The sequence below is a fragment of the Rhinopithecus roxellana genome, chromosome 8, assembly GCF_007565055.1.
Source record: "Rhinopithecus roxellana isolate Shanxi Qingling chromosome 8, ASM756505v1, whole genome shotgun sequence".
In the NCBI taxonomy this organism is placed as follows: Eukaryota; Metazoa; Chordata; class Mammalia; order Primates; family Cercopithecidae; genus Rhinopithecus; species Rhinopithecus roxellana.
Window position 1 is genome coordinate 9,791,080 of NC_044556.1, and position 22,680 is coordinate 9,813,759.

The 22,680-nt window shown below is 54.3% G+C and overlaps 3 protein-coding genes across 3 annotated transcripts; 1 reads left to right on the top strand and 2 right to left on the bottom strand.

Moving 5' to 3' along the window:
* The first annotated feature begins 2,240 nt into the window (after positions 1–2,240).
* PSPN (persephin) lies at positions 2,241–4,290 on the top strand. The gene is made up of 2 exons (XM_010367176.2): positions 2,241–3,738; positions 3,824–4,290. The coding sequence occupies exons 1-2, from the start codon at positions 3,444–3,446 to the stop codon at positions 4,144–4,146; spliced, it is 618 nt and encodes a 205-aa protein (XP_010365478.2). The 5' UTR covers positions 2,241–3,443; the 3' UTR covers positions 4,147–4,290.
* ALKBH7 (alkB homolog 7) lies at positions 4,187–6,964 on the bottom strand. Its single transcript, XM_030936400.1, has 4 exons — positions 6,365–6,964; positions 4,974–5,147; positions 4,761–4,885; positions 4,187–4,627 (listed from the first exon to the last, which is right to left on the bottom strand). Exons 1-4 carry the CDS (start codon positions 6,566–6,568, stop codon positions 4,465–4,467), a joined length of 666 nt encoding a protein of 221 aa, XP_030792260.1. The 5' UTR covers positions 6,569–6,964; the 3' UTR covers positions 4,187–4,464.
* Positions 6,965–10,638: 3,674 nt separating this feature from the next.
* Positions 10,639–19,185, bottom strand: CLPP (caseinolytic mitochondrial matrix peptidase proteolytic subunit). Its single transcript, XM_010367177.2, has 6 exons — positions 18,871–19,185; positions 18,701–18,772; positions 18,126–18,222; positions 15,720–15,907; positions 14,301–14,406; positions 10,639–11,005 (listed from the first exon to the last, which is right to left on the bottom strand). The coding sequence occupies exons 1-6, from the start codon at positions 19,066–19,068 to the stop codon at positions 10,833–10,835; spliced, it is 834 nt and encodes a 277-aa protein (XP_010365479.1). The 5' UTR covers positions 19,069–19,185; the 3' UTR covers positions 10,639–10,832.
* Positions 19,186–22,680: the final 3,495 nt, after the last annotated feature.

The window sequence follows — 22,680 nt, forward strand, 5'->3', positions numbered from 1 at the left end:
ATAAATGTCTTGTTCCTTATGTTTTGGTGCCACCTTTCATGGTTTTTATTTTTTAGTTTTTGAGACAGGGTCTTGCTCTGTTGCCCAGGCTGGACTGCAGTGTCCACTGTCTCAGCTCCTTGCACCCTCCACGTCGTGGGCTTAAGCCATCCTCCCCGCTTAGCCTTTCAAGTAGTGCACACCACCACGCCCAGCTAATTTTTAAATTTTTTGTAGAGGTGAGGTCTCATTGTATTGCCCTGGCCAGCCTTGAACTCATGGCTCAGCCAGGCATGTATGATTATGCCCGGCTAATGTGTTTTTGTTTTGTTTGAGACGGAGTTTCACTCTTGTTGCCCAGGCTGGAGTCCAGTGGTGCAATCTCGGCTTACCGCAACGTCCGGTTCCCTGGCTCATGCAATTCTGCCTCAGCCTCCCGAGTCGCTGGGATTACAGGCACCCGCCACCACACCTGGCTAATTTTTGTATTTTTAGTAGAGATGGTGTTTCACCATGTTGGCCAGGCTGGTCTCGAACTCCTGACCGCAGGTGATCTGCCTGCCTCGGCCTCCCAAAGTATTGGTATTACAGGCGTGAGCCACCGCTCCCGCCACGCCCAGCTGATGTTTTTTGACGCAGCCTGACTTTGTGGCCTGATAAACCTAGAAACTGAAGTTCCTGGGCAGCCTTCTGTTTCTTGTGACTCCCCGTGGGGATCGATTTTCTTGTGATTTGGGATCGGAGGCCCACGGCCAGCTGGGGGCTCTGTGGGAATCTGGGGTGGCCTACTTTGCAGGCAGTCCTTCCAGATGGTTCCGCCTTGGCTTTCGCTAGCTACCCAGCTCATTTTGTGTGTGGTTCTCGGCTTGCAGGCTTTGTCCCTAGGGGGCCGCCATAGCCAACCCCCCCCCCCCCCCCCCGATGGTGGGTCCGTATGTTTCAGGTTCCCAGGGATGTTTTCGGGGGGCTTCCTTCCCTTCTTACAAGCTTGGTCATGCATATATTTGATCTGGCATTGCCAGGCGCTCCTGTAAGGTAGGGCTTTTCCAGTTCCTGGTCAGTAATGTAGCTGGAAATGGAATTTGGCTGCAGCCACTACTTTTGAACCCATCTTCCGGGCGATCCCTTCCGTCTTGCCGGTGGTTGGAAACTTGCAGGTGGATGTCTTCCCCACCCAGTTCTGCAGCCCTTGGCTGCCGAGCAGGAATGCCTGAGATGTCCGGCTAATTCCTCGGAATGTCCCAGTTCAGGCCAACCTCCCCGCCCCTTCTCCCCCCAGGCCTTCTTGGGCAGCAGGGAGGCAGCCCTCGAGGGAGCTGCTGCCTCAGCAGTTTCGCCCCAGCCGTCCCCACTGCATGGACCTTCATCCAAGGAGGCTGGGTGGTGTGGCCCTGTGGTTAGGAGCAGGGGCTTTGCATTCAGGTAGGACCTGGGTTCAAATGCCAGGTCCGTTGCTTAATTCTGGGTGACTTCAGGCTTTTTTTTTTTTTTTTTTTTTTTTTTTTTTTTTGAGATGCAGTCTCACTCTGTCGCCCAGGCTGGAGTGCAGTGGCATGATCTCGGCTCACTGCAGCCTCCACCTCCTGGGTTCAAGCAATTCTCCTACCTCAGCATCCTGAGTAGCTGGGATGACAAGCACGCCCCACCACGTCCAGCTAATTTTGTTTTTTGGGTTTATTTCTGAGATGGAGTTTCACTCTGTTGCCCAGGTTGGAGTGCAGTGGTGCAATCTTGGCTCACTGCAGCTTCTGACTCCTGGGTTCCAAGTGATTCTCCTGCCTCAGCCTCCCGAGTAGCTGGGACTACGCCCAGCTAATTTTTTAATAGAGATGGGGTTTTGCCACGTTGACCAGGCTGGTCTTGAACTGCTGACCTCAGGTGATCTGCCCACCTCGGCCTCCCAAAGTGCTGGGATCACAGGCGTGAGCTACTGCGCCCGGCCTCATTTTTGTATTTTCATTAGAGATGGGGAGTCACCATGTTGGCCTGGCTGGTCTCGAACTCCCGACCTCAAATGATCCTCCCACCCCAACCTCCCAAAGTGTGGGGATTACAGGTGTGAGCCACTGGGCCCAGCCAGGCTTTTTTGAGACAGAGTCTCACTCTGTCGAACAGGCTTGAGTGCAATGGCACAATCTCAACTCACTGCAACCTCCACCTCTCAGGTTCAAGCAATTCTGCTGCCTCTGCCTCCCAAGTAGCTGGGATTACAGGCGCCCACCACATTTTTGTATTTTTAGTAGAGATGGGTTTCACCATGTTGGTCAAGCTGGTCTCAAACTCCTGATCTCAGGTGATCCATCCGCCTCAGCCTCCCGAGGGGTGAGCCACCATGCCAAGCCCAGGCTTTTCTTTCCATCTGAAAATTATCTCAATAAGCACTTCAGGAAGAAAAACCACAACATCATCATCGAAGCAATCCCCCATGGATGGAGTTGCGGTCACTTCCAGTCTTTCCTAATACGAAGAAGGCATCAGATGTCCCTATGCCAGCAGTTTCACTGGCCTGTGTGGGGGGAACCCCGCAAACAGGGCTCCTGGGGCAGAGGGTGTAATTTACAATTCCCCAGTAGCAGCTGCTCATCCAAAGAGCTGCTAGCAATTTACACCCCCACCAACAGCACGGGGGTGCGCCTGGGTCACACGCGGGCTGTGTGTGAGGGTTTTCTGATTTTCACCAATCTTGTGGGTGCTTAGGGTCAAGTACCCCTTCGGACAATCACAAGCTGTTTGCTTGTTTTTGCATTCAAAGCTACGGGTACTGCCTTACACTCTGTAACCAAGCTGACTAGGACGGGTTCTGAGGAGCTCCCCTGTACCGGGAAGGGGACTGGGCTCACACAGGGCTGGGTATGGAAGCCTGGAGAGCCCTTATTCTCACTGGCTGCATCATGCTGGACATTACCATGACCTGGACGGCCTCCATCACCCCAGGGGCTCTGACACGCTCAGATCCCAGGATGGGGCTGCAGTTATGGGGCTCTCAGGTTGGCCTTCCCAAGACAGGCGTCCCTGTCCCCTTGTGTCCCCACCCTTGGCTGTCCCCAGGCCTCTCCCTTTTCCTGTTTTGATGCTGGCTCAGCCAGGCCCGGAGACAGGGGCATGATGTCCTAATCCTCCAGGCGGGAGCCACCACGGAGGGTTCCCGTGGACTCGGTCTCCTGCCAAGCCACCTTTCCCAGCACTCACATACACCCCGCCTGGCACATGATACATGTGGGGGCTCCTGAGCCCCAGCACCCTGACTTAGTGGGGAGGGACCCCAATGGGGTCCCACGAAGCCCCCCGACTTCCGCTCCAGGCAGCAGGTCGGGGGACACACCAGTTGCCTGCCCTGGCCGCCAGCACAGCACTCGTAAATCAGGGGGTGTCTGGGGCGTAGGAAATGGGTGTGTGGAATGTCGGGGTGGGGTAGGCTGGGGGTGAGCCCTTAACTCTTAGAAGGGTGGGGTGCAGGGCAGGAGATGCCTGGATCCCAGGGTGCAGGAGATGGGCTGGTGCAGACGTGGGGCCTCCTGGCTGCAGGGGCCGGCAGTGAAGAGGTTAGCTCCCAGCCCAGGCAGGGCATAAATTCGGGGGACAGCTCCCACCCTCAGGACCTGCCCATCACAATGGCTGTGGGAAAGGTCCTGCTGGGCTCTCTGCTGCTCCTGTCCCTGCAGCTGGGACAGGGCTGGGGCCCTGATGCCCATGGGGCTCCGGTGGCCGATGGAGAGTTCTCGTCTGAGCAGGTGGCAAAGGCTGGAGGGACCTGGCTGGGTAAGGACCCCCAGGAACCCTCTGTGACTTCCCAACATCCCCCAGCCCTGAACCTGCTCACTGTCAGCGCCCTTCTCTCCCACAGGCACCCACCGCCCCCTTGCCCGCCTGCGCCGAGCCCCGTCCGGTCCATGCCAGCTGTGGAGCCTGACCCTATCGGTGGCAGAGCTGGGCCTGGGCTACGCCTCAGAGGAGAAGGTCATCTTCCGCTACTGCGCCGGCAGCTGCCCCCGTGGTGCCCACACCCAGCACGGCCTGGCGCTGGCCCGGCTGCAGGGCCAGGGCCGAGCCCACGGCGGGCCCTGCTGCTGGCCCACTCGCTACACCGACGTGGCCTTTCTTGACGACCGCCACCGCTGGCAGCGGCTGCCCCAGCTCTCGGCGGCTGCCTGCGGCTGTGGTGGCTGAGTGCCCGGCCTGGCACCCAGGAGCTGCAGTGCTGGGGGAGCTCGGCTGATTTATTTATTGGAGACCAGGATGCAGAGACAACAAGGATGGGAGTGGGCGGGGGCGACCAGCAATGAATGCAATAAAGGACACCACTCTCCCGGCTGTGTGACCTTGACCGTGTGTCCAGCCAGCCACACTTGGAGCTCCCTGTGGGCCAGTGACATCCTGGGTTCCCCTGCAGATCCCGGCCCCAGCAAGCAGCCACTGCAATGTCCCAGTTAGGCTGTCCATTCCCCAACTTTATTCACAAATCCAGTGTCTGTAGAAAGCTGGGGGTCAGCAGGCTGCGGGCGGTTGTCCAGACTCCCCTGGCCCCATGCCCTCAGGGAGGGAGCGGCAGATCACAGAGATGCGCCGGCCCCGGGGAATCCGGCGCTCCCCAAAGAAGGACTCTTCGTCCCGAAGGATCTCATGGGAGAAGTCATAACGGGCTGAGCCCCTGCAAGAGGAAACAGGCTGTGACTGGGTGCAAGGAGGGCAGCCCCTGCTCCAGGCAGATCTGGATTCCAGCCCCCTGCTGCCTCCCACACAGGCCCTGGGGTAAAGGCTTCTTTGGAGAGGGCTGGAGGTACCTAAGGATGTAGAGGGAGCCCGGCTCCAGCAAGAGTTCCAGCCACTCCCCCGGCTCCTGGGTGTGCACCAGCCGCATAACGCTGGGAGACAGGAGAGACAGGCCGGCGATAGTGGCCCCGCAGAACTGCAAAAGGGGTGTGGGGATGGGTCAGGCTCTGGTCTGGCCTGCCTATCCCCTGGATGGGAGTGCCAAGGCGTAGGCCTCTGCCCACCTTGATGCTGTCCACGTGGGGCTTGATGTAGCCCCGGGCTTCCAGGTCCAGCACGTGCACGGAGGAGAGCAGGGTCTGGCCGGGGCCAAAGGCGGCCGCCTGCACGCGCTGCAGGATGGCCCGGCTGGCTTCTGACCAGCGCGACTTCTCTGTCTCTCGGAAGCCGTGGATGGCCTGCACAGAGAGCTTGGTCAAGCCTGGGAGTTCCCAGAGGGAACAAGGAAATGGAGGCATGGAGGGGCAGAAAACAGGGAAAGGGGCTGGTGTCCCTAATGTGACTTTCGACCCTGCCCTCAACTCAAACTCCCCTAGTCCCCCCAACCATGGCCCTACCTAGGTGTGACCTCAGCCCTTAGTACTCACCATGAGGCTACAATTTCAGGTCCCCAATGCTGGCCCGGCCCCAATATTCAATTGGCTGAGTCTCCCCACAACTTGACCCCACCCAAGTGTCCTGTCTCTGTCTCTCAACATCATCTGGTTCCACATCCGTTTCTGACCCTAACCTTGGTCCCAGATCGCGGAAGTGCTCTCCCTGACCCCAGTGTTCTCATCCCCCAGGTCCCACCCCTCCCACAGCCTGAGTTTCAGCCTAGCTCCCACCAGAGCCCGGCTCCCACCATAGCCCGGCTCCCAAATCCCTGCTCTAGCTACCGACCCCAACAAGGCCCTGCCCCATCCCAGCATGTGTGTCTCCCCTATCTCCGCTCACAGCCTGGTTCTGCCGTCTCTAAACGACTTCCCCGGCACCCTGCCCCCAGCATGGCCCCAACCCTTCTGTGCGCTTGACTCCTCGGACCCCGCCCCAAGCTTGGTCCCGCCCCATCCATGCGCTCGACGACCTGACCACGTCCCAATACCAACTGCCACGCTCTACCGCACTCTAACTGCTGCCAGCGTAATCGCACCCCAACCCAACTCCCAACCCCCTGGCCCACCCCCACCAAGCCTCGCCCCCACGCTGGACTGAGCTGTAACCACCTCCCAGCGTGACCACGCCCCATCCCAGCACAGGTCCCCACTGTCCCCGCCCCCAGCGTGGCCACGCCCCGTCCGTACGCTAGACTCCTGTCCCCGCCCCCAGAGTGTCACCGCCCCATCCCTGCGCTGGTCTTTGTCCCCGCCCCAGCGTGGCCCCGCCCCATTCCTGCGCCCGACTCCCTGCCCCTCCCCCCCGCCCAGCACCGTATCCCCGCCCCAACGCTAGACTGCACTGTAACCGCCCCCAGTGTAACCCTGGCCCGTCCCGGCGCTCGTATCCTCTGTCCCAGCTCCAAATCCCCGCTCTAGGTACCGCCCCCAGCGTGTTCTCGCCCCATCCGGTGCTCCACGTCCCCAGGCCGCGCCCCCGACGAGCCCCCGCCCCTCGCCCCCCGCGCTGCCAGTCTCACCGCGTCCCAGTGATCGTATTCGTAGCGGCGGCGGCGCAGCTCGGGCTCCAGTTCTCGGCTCAGCGTCTCCTCCTCGGCCGTGCTCAGGAAGCCAGGCTGCACCACGGCCGCGTCCCGCAGGCGGTTCAGCACGGAAGGGCCCGAGCCTCGCACCCAGCTGGGCCCTGGCAGCGTCCGCAGCGCCAGCAGCCCAGTCCCGGCCATAGCCCCGGACCGGGGTCATGGGAGAGGCCAGGGTTGGGGAACGCCTCCGCCAAAAGTCATTGGCTGTAGCTGCGCCAGACCCCTCCAGCGATTGACTTCACTCGGAGTCCCGCCTCTCCCTCATGTCTATTGGTTGTTGCTAGACTCGTCTTCGACAAGCTATTGGCTTCCTTCCAGAACCCGCCTCCTCTCGAGCTTATTGGGCGCCACCTCCTGCCTGGTTTACACCATTGGCTGAGTCGGAAGTCAGTCTTTAGCTTAGCACCGCCTCTTTAATGATTAAAGAGAAAACGTACAACCTAGGGGTTGCTTGACCAAGACCCCACAAGGGGATATGGGCAGTACCTGGTCTGAAGTCTGGAGGTCAGGGGGGCTGGGGCCAAGGCCACAGTTATGGAGTCGACTAGGGCTAGAGGTTAAGGGCAGAGTACAGTGAGGCCAAGATGAGGGTCCGGGGTGAGGGGACTGACGTCAAGGCCACGATTATGAGTGTGGTGGGGCCAGCTATTCAGAGTTAGGGCTTACAGTAAAAGGTCAAAGCGAGGCTTCATTCATTTCCCTGTCTCCGTATTACTTTGCTTTAGGTTTGAAAATGGCATTATGGTTGTCTTTTTGATTCCTCGGCCGGGCGTGGTGGCTCACGCCTGTAATCCCAGCACTTTGGGAGGCCGAGGCAGGCGGATCACCTGAGGTCAGGAGTTCGAGACCAGCCTGGCCAACATGGTGAAAACCAGTCTCTATTAAAAATACAAGGCCAGGCGCGGTGGCTCAAGCCTGTAATCCCAGCACTTTGGGAGGCCGAGACGGGCAGATCACGAGGTCAGGAGATCGAGACCATCCTGGCTAACACGGTTAAACCCCGTCTCTACTAAAAAATACAAAAAACTAGCTGGGCGAGGTGGCGGGCGCCTGTAGTCCCAGCTACTTGGGAGGCTGAGGCAGGAGAATGGCGTAAACCCGGGAGGCGGAGCTTGCAGTGAGCTGAGATCCGGCCACTGCACTCCAGCCTGGGCGACAGAGCCAGACTCCGTCTCAAAAAAAAAAAAAATGAGCCGAGCGTGGTGGCGCGCGCGCCTGTAATCCCAACTACTCAGGAGGCTGAGGCAGGAGAATTGCTTGAACCCAGGAGGTGGAGGTTGCAGTGAACAGAGATCCCGCCACTGCACTCCAGCCTGGGCGACACAGCAAAACTCTTGTATCGAAAAAAAAGAAAAAAAAAAAGTCCTCGTATTTTACAAATGCAAACTGAAAAAAAAATATTTACAGATGAAAAGATCTCTGGGATTTTCTTCCACATAATCCAGGCTGTGGAGGCAGGGAGGGGGTCGGGTAGGGAAGAATCACATTTAACCGTGAATTAATTGTTGAACTGGTGTGATAAGTACGTGGGGTCTCATTATCCTGTTTTCTCTACTTTTGTTTATATTTATTTATATTTATTTTTGAGACAGTCTCACTCTGTTGCCCAGGCGGGAGCACAGTGGCACGATCTTGGGCCCTGGAGATTTGCAACCTCTGCCTCCTGGGTTTAAGTGATTCTTATGCCTCAGCCTCCCAAATAGCTGGGATTACAGGCACCAAACCACCATGCCCAACTTTTTTTGTTTTGTTTTTCAGACCGAATTTCCCTCTTGCCACCCAGGCTGGAGTGCAATGGTGCGGTCTTGGCTCACTGCAACCTCAGCCTTCCAGGTTCAAGCTATTTGCCTGCCTTAGCCTCCCACGTAGCTGGGATTACAGGCAGCTGCCACCACACCTGGCTAATTTTTGTATTTTTAGTAGAGATGGGGTTTCACCACATTGGCCAAGCTGGTCTCAAACTCCTGACCTCAGGTGATCCGCCTGCCTTGGCCTCCCAAAGTGCTGGGATTACAGGAGTGAGCCACCATGCCCGGCCTATATTTTATTATTATTTTTTGCAGAATAATAATAATAAAATGTTTTATTATTTTCTCCCTCTATTGCCCAAGCTGGAGTGCACGGGCAGGATTGTAGCTCACTGCAGCCTCGAACTCTTGGGTTCAGGTGATCCTCTCCCCTCAGCCTCTCAAAGCTCAGGGTACTTTTGTTATGTATTTTTAATGTCCATAATGCAAAGTGCAACACTGTAACTGCTAAGCATAGCCTGCCCCCCTCCCGAATGCTTTAATTTTGAAAACTATTGACCCCATTTCTCCCTCCGGCTACATCCACCCCCCAACCTCCTGCTCCACTTAGTGTAGTAATCACTACACTATCGAGGAAATAGTGTAATTCCTCGAAAGACTTGTCTATGTCTGATGTTTCCTCCTATTCTTTCTGGATCCACTCCAGCCTGGCTTTTGGCTCCCACAGTACCAGAAATGCCCTGATTTAAGGCCACCAGTGACATCCACAGCACCGAATCCAATAGCCAGGTCTCAGTCTGACTGGTAATTAACCTACATGCTAATGCCGCCTACATTTTTATTTCAACCTCTTGACCCTGATGTCGAGGGACATAACAAACACCAGTCATAATCCAAAATCAAGTCCCGATCCCTCCCCAAGCCTGTTCCTTTCCCTACACTTCCCATCTCAGGTGACAGGTCTCCATCTTCCTGCTTTGGGCCATCAGCTCGGAGTTTCTGGAAACTGGTCTCTCTGTCACATCCTACCTAGCTAGAATCTGACTTTTTCTCGCCACTCGGCCAGGGTTGCCATCAGCTTTCATCTGGATTACTCCAGCTCTCCTAACTGCTCTCCAGTTTCTGTCCAGGGTGCACTCCTCAGGAGTCCCAGTCATCCTTATTTTCCTTCCTCTTCTCAAAACGCTCCATGGTTCACCTCCCTCCTTTTAGATGTCAGGCCTTTTATGATCTATTCTCCTCAATCACCTCCACTTTTTTTGGACAGAATCTCGCTCTGTTGCCCAGCCTGGAGTGCAGTGGTGCGATCTTGGTTCACTGCAACCTCTGCCTCCCGGGTTCAAGCACACCACCATGCCTGGCTAATTTTCACCTCTACTTTCTGATCTCATCTCTTCCACCTTCCCTCAACCACAGGCCTCCTCGTAGGTCCTCTCACATGCCAGGTACCATCCTGCCACAGGGCCTTTGCACTGGCTGTGTCCCCTGCCTGGACACAGGCTCCATCCCTCCCCTCCTTTGAGGCTTTGCTCAACCGCCACCTTCTCAGTGAGGGCTTCCCTGATTACCCCATAGAAAACTGTAACACACTCACCCTCACGCTTGCATGCTACCTTTCCTGTTTTTGTTTTTTTTGAGACAGAGTCTTGCTTTGTTGCCCAGGCTGGAGTGTAGTGGCGTGATCCTGCTCACTGCAACCTCCGCCTCCTAAGTTCAAGTGATTCTCCTGCCTCAGCCTCTGGAGTAGCTGGGATTACAGGTGCACCATGCCCAGCTAATTTTTGTATTTTTAGTAGAGACAGGGTTTCACCGTGTTAGCCAGGATGGTCTTGATCTCCTGACCTTGTGATTCACCCGCCTCGGCCTCCCAAAGTGCTGGGATTACAGGCATGAGCCACCAGGCCAGGACTTTTTTTTTTTTTTTTTTTTTTTTAAGTAACTGTCTACTGCCACAAGAATGGAGCTCTTTTGAGGATGGTTGCTTGTGTCTTTTTTTTTTTTTTTGAGACAGAGTCTGGCTCTGTCACCCAGGCTGGAGTGCAGTGGCTGGATCTCAGTTCACTGCAAGCTCCGCCTCCTGGGTTTATGCCATTCTCCTGCCTCAGCCTCCCGAGTAGCTGGGACTACAGGCGCCCGCCACCTCGCCCGGCTAGTTTTTTGTATTTTTAGTAGAGACGGGGTTTCACCATGTTAGCCAGGATGGTCTCGATCTCCTGACCTTGTGATCCGCCCGTCTCGGCCTCCCAAAGTGCTGGGATTACAGGCTTGAGCCACCGTGCCCAACCCCGCTTGTGTCTTCTTCACAAAAGAACACTGCCTGGAATATAGGATATGATCAGGAGAATCTGCTGAAGGAAGACATGGCTTACCTCTTGGGGTCGGGACAAAAACACAAGGGGCCTGTGAAATACAGATGTGTACACGCTGTCATCGTGCAGAGAGGGAGGGTGTCCCGGACGCAGAGCAAAGACCACAAAGATTTAATTTAAAATCACAGTGTCTCAGCTGGAATGCCCCGTCCATAGGGGGCACCCTTGCAAATTAAAAGTTCCTCAAGGGGCCCCTCCAGGCCCAGCAGCAAGGGGTGAGCAGGGCCCAGCTGGGGGTCTGGCTGGCCCCTGGCCCCTCCATGTGATTCTGGAGAGGAGGACCAGCTCTCAGGTGCTAGCTGGGACAGGTTCTGCCACTGGCGCTGCTTGTACAGGCTCCTTCTGCACCAGCGTGGGCTCATCCTCACCGTCCTGGGGAGGGTGGACCAGAACCTTGTCTAAAATGCCGAACTCCTGGGCCTCCATGGGGCTCATGTAGCGGTCCCTCTCCATGGCGGACTCTGGTGGGGAAGCAGGAGGTGATACACATTAGGGTAACAGCAGAGACCCGGGGCCAGGTCTGGTTCGTGTTTTGGCCTGAATGTTTGTGCCCATCACCCCAAGTTCGTATGTTGAAGCTCCAACCCCCAGTGGGATGGGATTTGGAGATGGGGTCCTTGGGAAGTCTTTAGGGAGAGATGGGGTCGGGGCCCCCTGATGGGATTAATGGCCTTATAAGAGGAGACACGAGTGCACTTGCTCTCTCTCCACCATGTGAATACACAGGGAGAAGGCGGCTGTCTGCAAGCCAGGAAGAGAGGCCTCACCAAGAACCACATCAGCCAGCACCCTGACCTTGGACTTCTCAGCCCCCAGAACTGTAAGAAATAAATCTCTGTGGAGGTCCGTGGTGTTTTGTTAAGCAGCTCAAGCTGACTGAGACATGTCCTCATTCTGCAGTGCCTCGGTTTCCCCTAGGTATCAGTAGAATACCAATTTCAATTTTGTTTTTTAAAAAATTGTTTCTGGGCCAGGCACAGTAGCTCACACTTGTAATCCCAGCACTTTGGGAGGCATGGCCAACATGGTGAAACTCTGTCTCTACTTAAAATACAAAAATGAGCCAGGTGTGGTGGCAAACACCTGTAATCCCAGCTACTGGGGAGGCTGAGGTAAGAGAATCACTTCAATCCGGGAGGTGGAGGTTGCAGTGAGCTGAGACTGCACCACTGCCCTCCAGCCCGGGTAACAAAGCGAGACTCCATCTCAAAAAAAACACAAAAACTGTTCTTGATGTATCATATACACCCAGGAAAGGGCATGATTCGTAAATGTCTGGTGGGATGGATTTTCAGACTGAACATACCCTACAGGACCAACACCCAGACCAAGAGATGGAATATTGCCAGCAGCCCTGAAACCCTACTTGGGCCCACAACAGTCACTAATCCTTGCCACCCCCTCCCTGTGCCCCAAAACAACCACTCTTCTAACGGCATAAATTAGCTCTGCTTCTTTTTATGGTTTAAATAAATGGAATCACAGAGTGTTTATTCTTCTTTCATGCAACATTATATTTGCAAGATTCATATGTGATGCTGTGGCACATTCACTTTTTTTTTTTTTTTGAGACAGGGTCTTGCTCTGTTGCCCAGGCTGGAGTGCAGTGGTGGGATCTCAGCTCACTGCAACCTCCACCTCTCAGGTTCAGGTGATTCTCATGCCTCAGCCTCCTGAGTAGTTGGGATTACAGGTGCACACCACCATGCCCGTCTAATTTTTGTATTTTTAGTAGAGACAAGGTTTCACCGTGTTGGTCAGGCTGGTCTCGAACTCCTGACCTCATGATCCACCCGCCTCGGCCTCCCAAAGTGCTGGTATTACAGGCATGAGCCATGGCGCCCAGCAAAAATTTTTTCTTTCTTTTTTTTTTTTTTTGAGACAGTCCGGAGCTTCACTCTCTCGCTGAGGCTGGAGTGCAGTGGTGCGATCTCTGCTCACTGCAAGCTCCGCCTCCCGGGTTCACACCATTCTCCTGCCTCAGCCTCCCGAGTAGCTGGGACTACAGGTGCCCGCCACCACGCCCAGCTAATTTTTTGTATTTTCAGTAGAGAAGGGGTTTCACCATGTTAGCCAGGATAGTCTCAATCTCCTGACCTGGTGATCTGCCCACCTCAGCCTCCCAAAGTGCTGGGATTACAGGCGTGAGCCACCGTGCCCGGCCTATTTTTTTTATGAGATGGGGTTTCACTATATTGCCCAGGCTGGTCTTGAACTCCTGAATTGAAGTGATCCTCCCACTTCAGCCTCCCAAAGTGCTGGGATTGCAGGTGTGAGCCACTGCACTTGTCCTCATTTTTTGTTTTTAATAAAATTATGGCTGGGCATGGTGGCTCACACTTGTAATCCCAGAACTTTGGGAGGCTGAGGCAGTTGGATCACTTGAACTCACGAGTTTGAGACCAGCCTGGGCAACATGGTGAAACCCCGTCTTTACAAAAAGCACAAAAAATTAGCTAGGCATGGTGGTGCATCCCTGTAGTCTCAGTTACTGAGGAGGCTGAGTCAGGAGAATTGCTTGAGCCCAGGTGGCAGAGGTTGCAGTGAGCCGAGATCATGTCACTGCATTCCAGCCTGAGTGACAGAGCCACGCCTTGTCTCAAAAAAAAAAAAAAAATTAGCTCACTGTAACCTCAAACTCTCATATATTCCACAGATCCTCCAGCCTCAGCCTCCTGAGTAGCTGGGGACTAAAGGCATGAGCCACTATGCCTGGCTAATTTTTAAAATTTTTTTTTTTGAGACGAAGTCTTGCTCTTGTGGCCCAGGCTGGGGTGCGATGGGGCAATCTTGGCTTGCTGCAACCTCCGCCTCCTGAGCTCAAGCGATTTTCCTGCCTCAGCCCCACCGAGTAGCTGGGATTACAGGTGCCTGCCACCAGACCAGGCTAATTTTTGTACTTTTAGTTGAGATGGGGTTTCACCATGTTGGCCAGGCTGGTCTAGAACTCCTGATCTCAGGTGATCCACCCCGCCTCGGCCTCCCAAAGTGCTGGGATTACAGGCGTGAGCCACTGTGCCCCATTTTTAAATTTTCTACGGAAATGGGGTCTCCCTATGTTGCCCAGGCTGGACTCGAACTCCTGGGCTCAAGTGATCCTCCTACCTTGGCCTCCCAAAGTGCTAGGATTACAAATGTGTACCACCACACCTGGCTAAGCTGATTTTTTTCTTTTATTTTTTGAGACAGTCTTGCTCCGTGACCCAGGCTGGAATGCAGTGGTACGAACTCAGCTCACTGAAACCTCCACCTCTCAGGTTCAAGCGATTCTTGTGCCTCAGCCTCCAGAGCAGTGGGTATTACAGGTCCCCACCACCATAGTCAGCTAATTTTTATATTTTTAGTACAGATGGGGTTTCACTATGTTGCCCAGGCTGGTGCTGAACTCCTGGCCTCAAGTGATCCACCTGCCTTGGCATCCTAAAGTGTTGGGATTACAGGCGTGAGCCACCATGGCCAAGGATATTTTTAAAGGGCTTAGAACAGTGTTTCTTGGCTGGAGGCAATTCTGCTCACCAGGGAACACTTGGTGACGTCTGGAGACATTTCTGGTTGTCACAGTTGGAGGAGGGTACTGGCGTGGAGTGGGTGGAGGCCAGGGATGCTACCATACATCCTGCAGTGCCCAGGATGGTCCCATCCCAGAGAATGATCCAGCCCTGAAAGTCCACAGGGCCCAGCTGGAGAAGCCCTGGCTTAGAACAACGCCTTGTCCGCCTGTGCATAGACCAGGATGAAATAAAGGAGGGTGCTCACCGATCACCTGCAGGCTCTGTTTGGTGTGCTTGGCATAGATGTTATAGAGTTGCTTCTTGAGCTTCATGATCTCCTCTGCCTGGATGGCAATGTCTGTGGCTTGGCCCTGAGGGACGTCCAAGGGGAGTGAGGGGGTAAAGGTTGGCATCAGTGTCAGCCCCTCACAGGGAGGTTGGAGGTGGTACTCAGGAGCCCTCCCCGGGCTTTGGGCTTCTGGTTTGAGGTTGGTGGGTTGGGGTTCTGTAAATCCCCTGATATCCTGCTTCAATCTTGCCACCACCAGGAAGGCTTTCTGACTGGATTAAGTATATTTTCTTATTTTCTGCATCTGAAGCCTTGCAGACTGGGAGGAACAGTGTCTCTCTGCCTTGCATTAGCTAAACCTTTTTTTTTTTTTTTTTTTAGAGATGGGGTCTTGCTAGGTTGCCCAGACTGGTCTCAAACTCCTGGCCTCAAGTGATCCTCCCGTCTCGGCCTCCCAAAGTGCTGAGATTAAAGACATGAGCCATCATGCTCAGTTGTAGTCTTGCTTTTTTTTTTTTCTTTTTTTTTTTGAGACAGGGTCTTCCTCTGTTCCTAGGGCTGGACTGCAGTGGTGCAAGACAGCTCACTGTAGCCCTGACCTCTCAAGCTCAATCCTCCCACCTCAGCCTCCTGAGTAGCTGGGACCAGGGGCAAGCATAACTATGCCTGAGTCATTTTAAAATTTTTGGTAGAGATGGGGTCTCACCACTGCCCAGGCTGGTCTTAAATTCTTGGCCTCAAGTGATCCTCCTGCCTTGGCCTCCCAAAGTGCTGGGATTACAGATGTGAGCCACTGTGCCCGGCTGAAGCTAATTCTTAAGAGACAGCAAACAACTCCTGAGTGTACTTTCTTTTTTTTTTCTTTGTTGTTTTGAGACAGAGTCTTGCTCTGTCATCCAGGCTTGAGTGCAGTGGCGCCATCTCAGTTCACTGTAACTTCCACCTCCTGGGTTCAAGCGATTCTCCCGCCTCAGCCTCCCAAATTAGCTGGGATTACAGGTGTGCACCACCACGCCCAGCTAATTTTTGTATTTTTAGTAGAGACGGGGTTTCACCATGTTGGCCAGGCTCGTCTCGAATTCCTGACCTCAAATGATCCACCTGCTCTGGCTTCCCAAAGTGTTGAGATTTACAGGCGTGAGCCACCATGCTGGGCCTTTTTTTTTTCAAATAGAGATGAGGTCTCATTATGTTCCCCTGGCTGGCCTCGAACTCCTGAGCTCACATGATCCTCCCACCTCTGTCTCCCAAAGTGCTAGGATTACAGGCCTGAGCCACCACGCCCAGCCTGCACATTTTAAGACATCCACTCCCACTCCTGACTTCCGCCCAGTCAGTCCTTTTGTCTAAACCCTGTCCTGAATCCTGACAGCAGCTCGTGTGTCTGGCACTCACCCGGGCGCCTCCTGAGGGCTGGTGGATCATGATACGGGAGTTGGGGAGCGAGTGGCGCATGCCCGGGCTGCCGGCGGCGAGAAGCAGGGAGCCCATGCTGGCGGCCTGGCCCACGCACCAGGTGCAGATAGGGTTGAGGATGTACTGCATCGTGTCGTAGATGGCCAGGCCTGCGGTCACCACACCACCTGTGAGTGGGGGAGCAAGTGAGCGGCTGGACCAGCTCCCCCAACCCTTTTCCTATTTCATCTCCTAATCCTGGGGAGGGTGGAACAGATGCAGCCCCCTTCCTTTTTTAAAAATTAAGACCGCCAGGCGTGGTGGCTCACGCCTGTAATCCCAGCACTTTGGGAGACCGAGGCGGGAGGATCACGAGGTCAGGAGATCAAGACCATCTGGGCTAACACGGTGAAACCCTGTCTCTACTAAAAATACAAAAAATCAGCCGGGCATGGTGGTGGGCGCCTGTAGTCCCAGCTACTCGGGAGGCTGAGGCAGGAGAATGGCATGAACCCGGGAGGCGGAGCTTGCAGTAGTGAGCCAAGATCGCGCCACTGCACTCCAGCCTGGGCGACAGAGCAAGACTCTTGTCTCAAAAAAAAAAAAAAAAAAAATTAAGACTGGGTTTCACTATGTTGCCTAGGGTGGTCTCGAACTCCTGGGCTCAAGCGATCCTCCCAAAGTGTTGGGATTACAGATGTGAGCCACCACGCCTTGCCAGAAGCAGCTATATATATATATATATTTCGAGACAGAGTCTCACTCTGTCACCCAGGCTGGAGTGCAGTGGTGCGATCTCGGCTCACTGCAATCTCCACCTCCTGGGTTCATGCAATTCTCCTGCTTCAGCCTCCTGAGTAGCTGGATTACAAGTATGCCACCACGCCCGGCTAATTTTTTTTTTTTTTTTTTGAGACAGAGTCTGGCTGTGTTGCCCAGGCACGATCTCGGCTCACTGCAAGTTCTGCCTCCCGGGTTCACTCCATTCTCCTGCCTCAGCCTCCCAAGTAGCTGGGACTACAGGCGCCCGCCACCACGCCCAGCTAATTTTTTTGTATTTTCAGTAGAGACTGGGTTTCACCATGTCAACCAGGATGGTCTTGATCTCCTACCTCGTGATCTGCCCGCCTCGGCCTCCCAAAGTGCTGGGATTACAGGCGTGAGCCACTGTGCCCGGCCAATTTTTGTATTTTTAGTAGAGATGGGATTTTACCATGTTGGCCAGGCTGCTCTCAAACTCCTGACCTCAAGTGAAGCCCGCTTCAGCCTCCCAAAGTGCTGGAATTACAAGCGTCAGCCACCGCGCTCAGCCTAGAAGCAGCTCTTTAAAGCGGGGTTCATAAACACAAATGCTTCCAGGGGTTGGGAGGCGACAACAACAGGTGACACAGGCCAGGTGCAGACAAAAGGAAGAGTGCTTGCTTTACAATGTGCTGACTCTTGCCACATGTGCCAGTGGACCCACGGGACCAGATCTACTAAATTTCCAAGAGAAACTAGAAATCAGGCCAGGCGTGGTGGCTTATGCCTGTAATCCCAGCACTTTGGGAGGCCGAAGTGGGCGGATCACTTGAGCTCAGGAGTTCGAGACCAGCCTGACCAACATGGTGAAACCTCACCTCTACTAAATACAAAAAATTTGATGGGCATGGTGACACATGCCTGTAATTCCCAGCTACTTGGGAGGCTGAAGCTGGAGAATCGCTTGAACCCTGGAGGCAGAGGTTGCAGTGAGCCAAGACTGCGACACTGCACTCCAGCCTCGGTGACAGAGCGAGACTCTCTCTCTCAAAAAAAAAAAAAAAAGAAGCCTCAATTGTAAGTGCTCAATCCAAATTGACTACTTTTTTTGGGGAGTGGAAAAATCTACCAATTATTATTATTATATTTGAGACGGGCTCACTACAGCCCCCGACCTCGTGGGCTCAAGTGATCCTTCTCCCTCAGCCTCCTGAGTTGCTGGGACTACAGGCACGCATCACATCTTTGTACTTTTTTTGTAGAGATGGGGGTCTCACTATGTTACCCAGGCTGGTCTTGAACTCCTGAGCTCACGCAATTTGCCCACCTCGGGCTCCCAAAGTGTTGGGATTACAGGTGAGAGCTATCGTGCCCGGCCTAAAATCTACAATTTTTTTTTTTTTTTTAATTTACAATTTTTAAATGTCAGCCAGGTCAGGTTGGCAGAACAGTATGTGCAGGATCAAAGAGGCCACATCCTGACTTGTGAACCGAGGCTCAAAAGCCAGCAACAGGCACCTTTTGGCGGTTTCAAGCCACTTCTGGAACTCTGACGCTCTACACCCTTTCCCAGAGAGAGAACATCCCTGACCCGGGAATCTGGTCCCCTGAGTCACCCATGCGCCCTGACGAGCGCCCCTGGCACCTAGGAAAGCCCCTGCTCACCAGGGCTGTTGATGTACATGTGGATGGGCTTCTTGTTGCTCTCGGACTGCAGGAAGAGGAGCTGTGCGATAACAAGGCTGGCAACGCTGTCATCGATCTGCAGGTGGAGAGGGCACGGGTGTTCCCAGATTCGGGGCGGGGAGAGAGAGTTTTAAGGCTGCTGGGGATGGGTCAGAGAACCAGGGAGGGGGACCAGGGCCTAAATATAATGGGTGGGGAAGAATTTAGGACCCAGAAGCGGATGGGGAGGGAGTAGTGGCTAGGATCCAGGGGGGGGCTCAGGACACAGGAAAGGAAAGGGTCAGAACGGCTGGGGAGAGTCTTGCGCGTAGGAATGAGGAGAGCGGTGCCAGGTGTCAGGAAGGCAGTGGAAGCTCAAGAGGCGAGGAGCAGAGGGGAAGGGATAAGGAGCGGGTGGGGAGACCGGGAGCCAGGAGGGGAGTCAGAAGGAGAGGGAAGGGGGTTGGAAGGGGAGCGGAGCCTGGGGAAAGAAAGTCTGGGGCCAGGGAGGGAGGGGCGCAGGGGGTCTGGGCAGGCGCTTGGGAGAGTCCTGGGGAGGGTCCCGGCGCGCTCACCGGGCCCATGACGCACACGATGCGCTCCCGCAGCAGCCGCGAGTAGATGTCATAGGCGCGCTCGCCGCGACCCTGGGGGTAGAAAGATGTAGGTGAGGGGTCGCGGGCAGAACCCCCGATCCCCACCCAGCCCGGAGCCCCCGGGCCGTGTCCCCGCCCGGCCGCCGTACCGTCTGCTCCACCACGATGGGAATGAGCGGGAGAGCCCGGGCCGCCGTCGCGTGCAGGCTCCGCTGCAGGGCCAGGCCGTTGTGGGGTGTCCGCTGCGGCGGCCGCTGCGCTGGAAAGTGAGCGGCGAGGCGAGGTCCCAGCGCGGGGTACCTGCATGCCGCCACCCTGGCCCCCCCCACTAATATTGCGGGCCACATCCCTCCACACGCCCCGGTCGGCTTCCGTCCGATGGCGGAACTACAACTTCCGGCGTGCTTTGCGCCTAGGAGCACGCTCGCTAAGCCGCCCACTTCCGGGAGTGTGGGCGGGTGCCGTTAAGGGTGGGCTAGGGTCGGAACCTGAAAGGGAGGAGCCAGTGAAGTAAATAGAGTGGGCGGGGCTGGAGAAGCTTTAGAGTCCAGAGTTCGAGTTCCCTTACCGATCAATTCGTCTTCGTTTTCTTTTTTTTCTTTTTTTTTTTTTTTTGAGGCGGAGTCTCGCTCTGTCGCCCAGGCTGGAGTGCAGTGGCCGGATCTCAGCTCACTGCAAGCTCCGCCTCCCGGGTTCACGCCATTCTCCTGCCTCAGCCTCCCGAGTAGCTGGGACTACAGGTGTCCCAGTTTTTTGTATTTTTTTAGGCTAGTTTTTTGTATTTTTTTAGTAGAGACGGGGGTTTTTTGTATTTTTTTAGTAGAGACGGGGTTTCACTGTGTTAGCCAGGATGGTTTCGATCTCCTGACCTCGTGATCTGCCCGTCTCGGCCTCCCAAAGTGCTGGGATTACAGGCTTGAGCCACCGCGCCCGGCCCTTTTTTTTTTTTTTTTTTTTTTTTTTGAGACGAAGTCTTGCTCTGTCACCCGGGCTGGAGTGCGGTGGCACGATCTTGGCTCACTGCAACCTCTGCTTCCTGGATTCAAGCCATTCTCCTGGCTCAGCTGCCCCAGTAGCTGGGATTACAGGCACACACCACCACACCCAGCTAATTTTTGTATTTTTAGTAGAGACGGGGTTTCACCATGTTGGCCAGGCTGGTCTTGAACTCCTGAACTCGTGATCCTCCCACCTCGGCCTCCCAAAGTGCTGGGATTACAGGCATGAGCCACTGCGCCTGGCCTCGTCTCCGTTTTCTACTGTTTCTGCTTTATTTTATTTATTTTTATTTTTTTGAGAGAGAATCTCACTCTGTGGCCCAGGCTGGAGTGCAGTGGCGCCATCCTAGCTCAATGCAGCCTCAAATTTCTGGGCCCAAGCGACCCTCCCTCCCACCTTGCTCTCCAGAGTAGCGGGGACTACAGCTGTGCACTACCACATCTGGCAAATATATATATATTAGAGATGGAGTCTTACTATGTCACCCAGGCTGGTCTCAAACTCCTGGCCTCAAGTGATCCTCCTACCTTGGCCTCCCAAAGTGCTGGGACTACAGGCGTGAGCCACCACAACCCACTTTTTCCTTATTTTAAAAATAGCTGCAGGGTTGGGCACGGTAGCTCACGCCTGTAATCCTAGCACTTGGGGAGGCCAAGGCGGGCGGATCACGAGGTCATGAGATCGAAACCATCCTGGCTAACCCGGTGAAATCCCGTCTCTACTAAAAATACAAAAAATTATCTGGGCGAGGTGGTGGGCGCTTGTAGTCCCAGCTACTCAGGAGGCTGAGGCAGGAGAATGGTGTGAACCCAGGAGGTCGAGCTTGCAGTGAGCCGAGATCGTGCCCCTGCACTCCAGCCTGGGTGGCAAAGCGAGACTGTCTCAAAAAAAAAAAAAAAAGAAAAAAAGCTGCAGTGTTCCCACAGCTCATCTTGGAAGAGGGGTCCCAGAGAGGACTTAGCCTGGATCTTGGCCTTGAAGAGCCTCCAGCCTGCTGTGGCCGATCTCCTCATTCATTTTTTGGCCACCTGTGGGGTAGAGCGAGGGACCCCAGTCTGTGGGAGCCCAGAGAAGGGTGTTGCGGATTCTGCCTGGAGATCAGACTGGAAAGCTTTCCTAGGAGAAGCGGGTATTGGAATTGGGCTTTGAAGGATAAGTAGGAGTTTGTTAGCTGGGGAAAGGCATTTCCAGCAGAGGAAAAAGAATGGGCAAAAGGGTGGAAGTAGGAAGATTCCTGGTAATGTTGGGACTTCTGTTTTTTTGCCACACCTTCTCAAGGCAGATTCTTTTGCATCATTCAGTTCAATGTCACTATCTAAGATAGTGTCACTCCTCCACTCCTCTGGACGCTGCCCTGCGCCTCCTGCCTGCCCAGTCTCTGATGTGGGGTGGCGGGGTCCTCTTAGATGCCCTCCCTGTCTCCCTTTGTTTAATCAGCTTCATTTCTCCGCATTGCAACTGCTTTTCACTTTCTTCATTGTTAACAGCTCCCTAACGGGTACTCCAGTTTTGCCCATGTCACTGTGACACACTGTCTCTTCTTCACTCTTCACTCTAAGAGATCCCCAAGAAAGCCAGTGTCACTACTTCATCCCCAAAGTCTAGAATGGTGCCTGACACACAGTAGGTGCTCATTAAATGCACATTGAACCAAGAGATGAAGAGGTGATAAAGGAGATAGGTAAAAGGCAGAGGGCTTTGGAGGCATCTGCAGAGTGGGGATAATGATAACCTACCTCCTAGATTTGTGCAGAAGGTCCTCAGAAAGGGTCCAAAAATGTGTAAAAAGTGCCCAGTTTGAATTATTTATTGAGGTCTTAGATCAGGGACCATGGAAGTCTGAGAAATCCTCAAGTCCTCCCACATGGGGGTCTATTTGAAGTGGGTTTTATTTTTTGTTTTTGTGTGTGTGTGTGTTTTGTTTTGTTTTTTTTTTTTTTTTTTTTCCTGGGCAGTCCTTCCAATCACAGCAGGTTCAGGCGAGGTGTTGTGGTGGCTCACGCCTGTAATCCCAGCACTTTGGGGTCCCAAGGCGGATGGATCATATAAGGACAGGAGTTCGAGACCAGCCTGACCAACACAGTGAAACTGTGTCTCTATTAAAAATATAAAATAATCTGGGCATGGTGGCGCATGCCTGTAATCCCAGCTACTTGGGAGGGTGAGTCAGGAGAATCACTTGAACCCAGGAGGCAGAGGATGCAGCGAGCCGAGATCGCGCCACTGCACTCCAGCCTGGGGAATAAGAGCAAAAACAAAACAAAACAAACCAACCAACAAAAAAGAATCACAGCAGACTCCTGAAGTGGATTTTGATGTATAAGAAGGAGTTTACCAAACAGTAAGTGGTAGACTCTTTTTTTTTTTTTTTTTGAGACGGAGTCTTGTCCAGGCTGGAGTGCAGTGGCACAATCTCGGCTCATTCCTAGCTCCGACTCCCGGGTTCACACCATTCTCCTGCCTCAGCCTCCCAAGTAACTGGGACTACAGGCACCCGCCACCACACCCGGCTAATTTTTTGTATTTTTAGTAGAGATGGGATTTCACCATGTTGGCCAGGATGGTCTCGATCTCTTGACCTCAGGATCCACCCGCCTCTGCCTCCCAAAGTACTGGGATTACAGGCATGGGCCACCACGCCCAGCCGGTAGACTCTTTTTTTGTTTTAAGTCAGGGTCTCGCTCTGTCACCCAGGCTGGAGCACCATGCTGCGATCAGAGCTCACTGCAGCCTTGAACCTCTGGGCTCAAGCTATCCTCCCACTTCAGCCTCCCAAGTAGCTAGGACTACAGGCACATGCTACCATGCCTAGCTAACTTAAAATTTTTTTTAGAGACAGGGTCTCCCTATGTTGCCCAGGCTGGTCTTGAACTCCTGGACTTAAGTGATCCTCCTGCCTCAGCCTCCCAAACTGCTGGGATTACAGGCATGAACCATCATGCCGAGCTGTGCTGGACTCT

What these genes read in the sequence shown, in the direction of transcription:
- CLPP (XM_010367177.2), bottom strand. Translation starts at nt 19,068, where the DNA reads ATGTGGCCCGCAATATTAGTGGGGGGGGCCAGGGTGGCGGCATGCAGG. An exon ending in AGCCCTCAGGAGGCGCCCGG is followed by an intron (nt 14,407 to 15,719) that starts GTGAGTGCCAGA and finishes GACGTCCCTCAG; the next exon opens with GGCCAAGCCACAGACATTGC. An exon ending in ACAGAGCCTGCAGGTGATCG is followed by an intron (nt 11,006 to 14,300) that starts GTGAGCACCCTC and finishes CTTCCCCACCAG; the next exon opens with AGTCCGCCATGGAGAGGGAC.
- PSPN (XM_010367176.2), top strand. Translation starts at nt 3,444, where the DNA reads ATGCCTGGATCCCAGGGTGCAGGAGATGGGCTGGTGCAGACGTGGGGC. An exon ending in GGCTGGAGGGACCTGGCTGG is followed by an intron (nt 3,739 to 3,823) that starts GTAAGGACCCCC and finishes TCTCTCCCACAG; the next exon opens with GCACCCACCGCCCCCTTGCC.
- ALKBH7 (XM_030936400.1), bottom strand. Translation starts at nt 6,568, where the DNA reads ATGGCCGGGACTGGGCTGCTGGCGCTGCGGACGCTGCCAGGGCCCAGC. An exon ending in AATACGATCACTGGGACGCG is followed by an intron (nt 5,148 to 6,364) that starts GTGAGACTGGCA and finishes CTCTCTGTGCAG; the next exon opens with GCCATCCACGGCTTCCGAGA. An exon ending in CCCACGTGGACAGCATCAAG is followed by an intron (nt 4,886 to 4,973) that starts GTGGGCAGAGGC and finishes CCCCTTTTGCAG; the next exon opens with TTCTGCGGGGCCACTATCGC.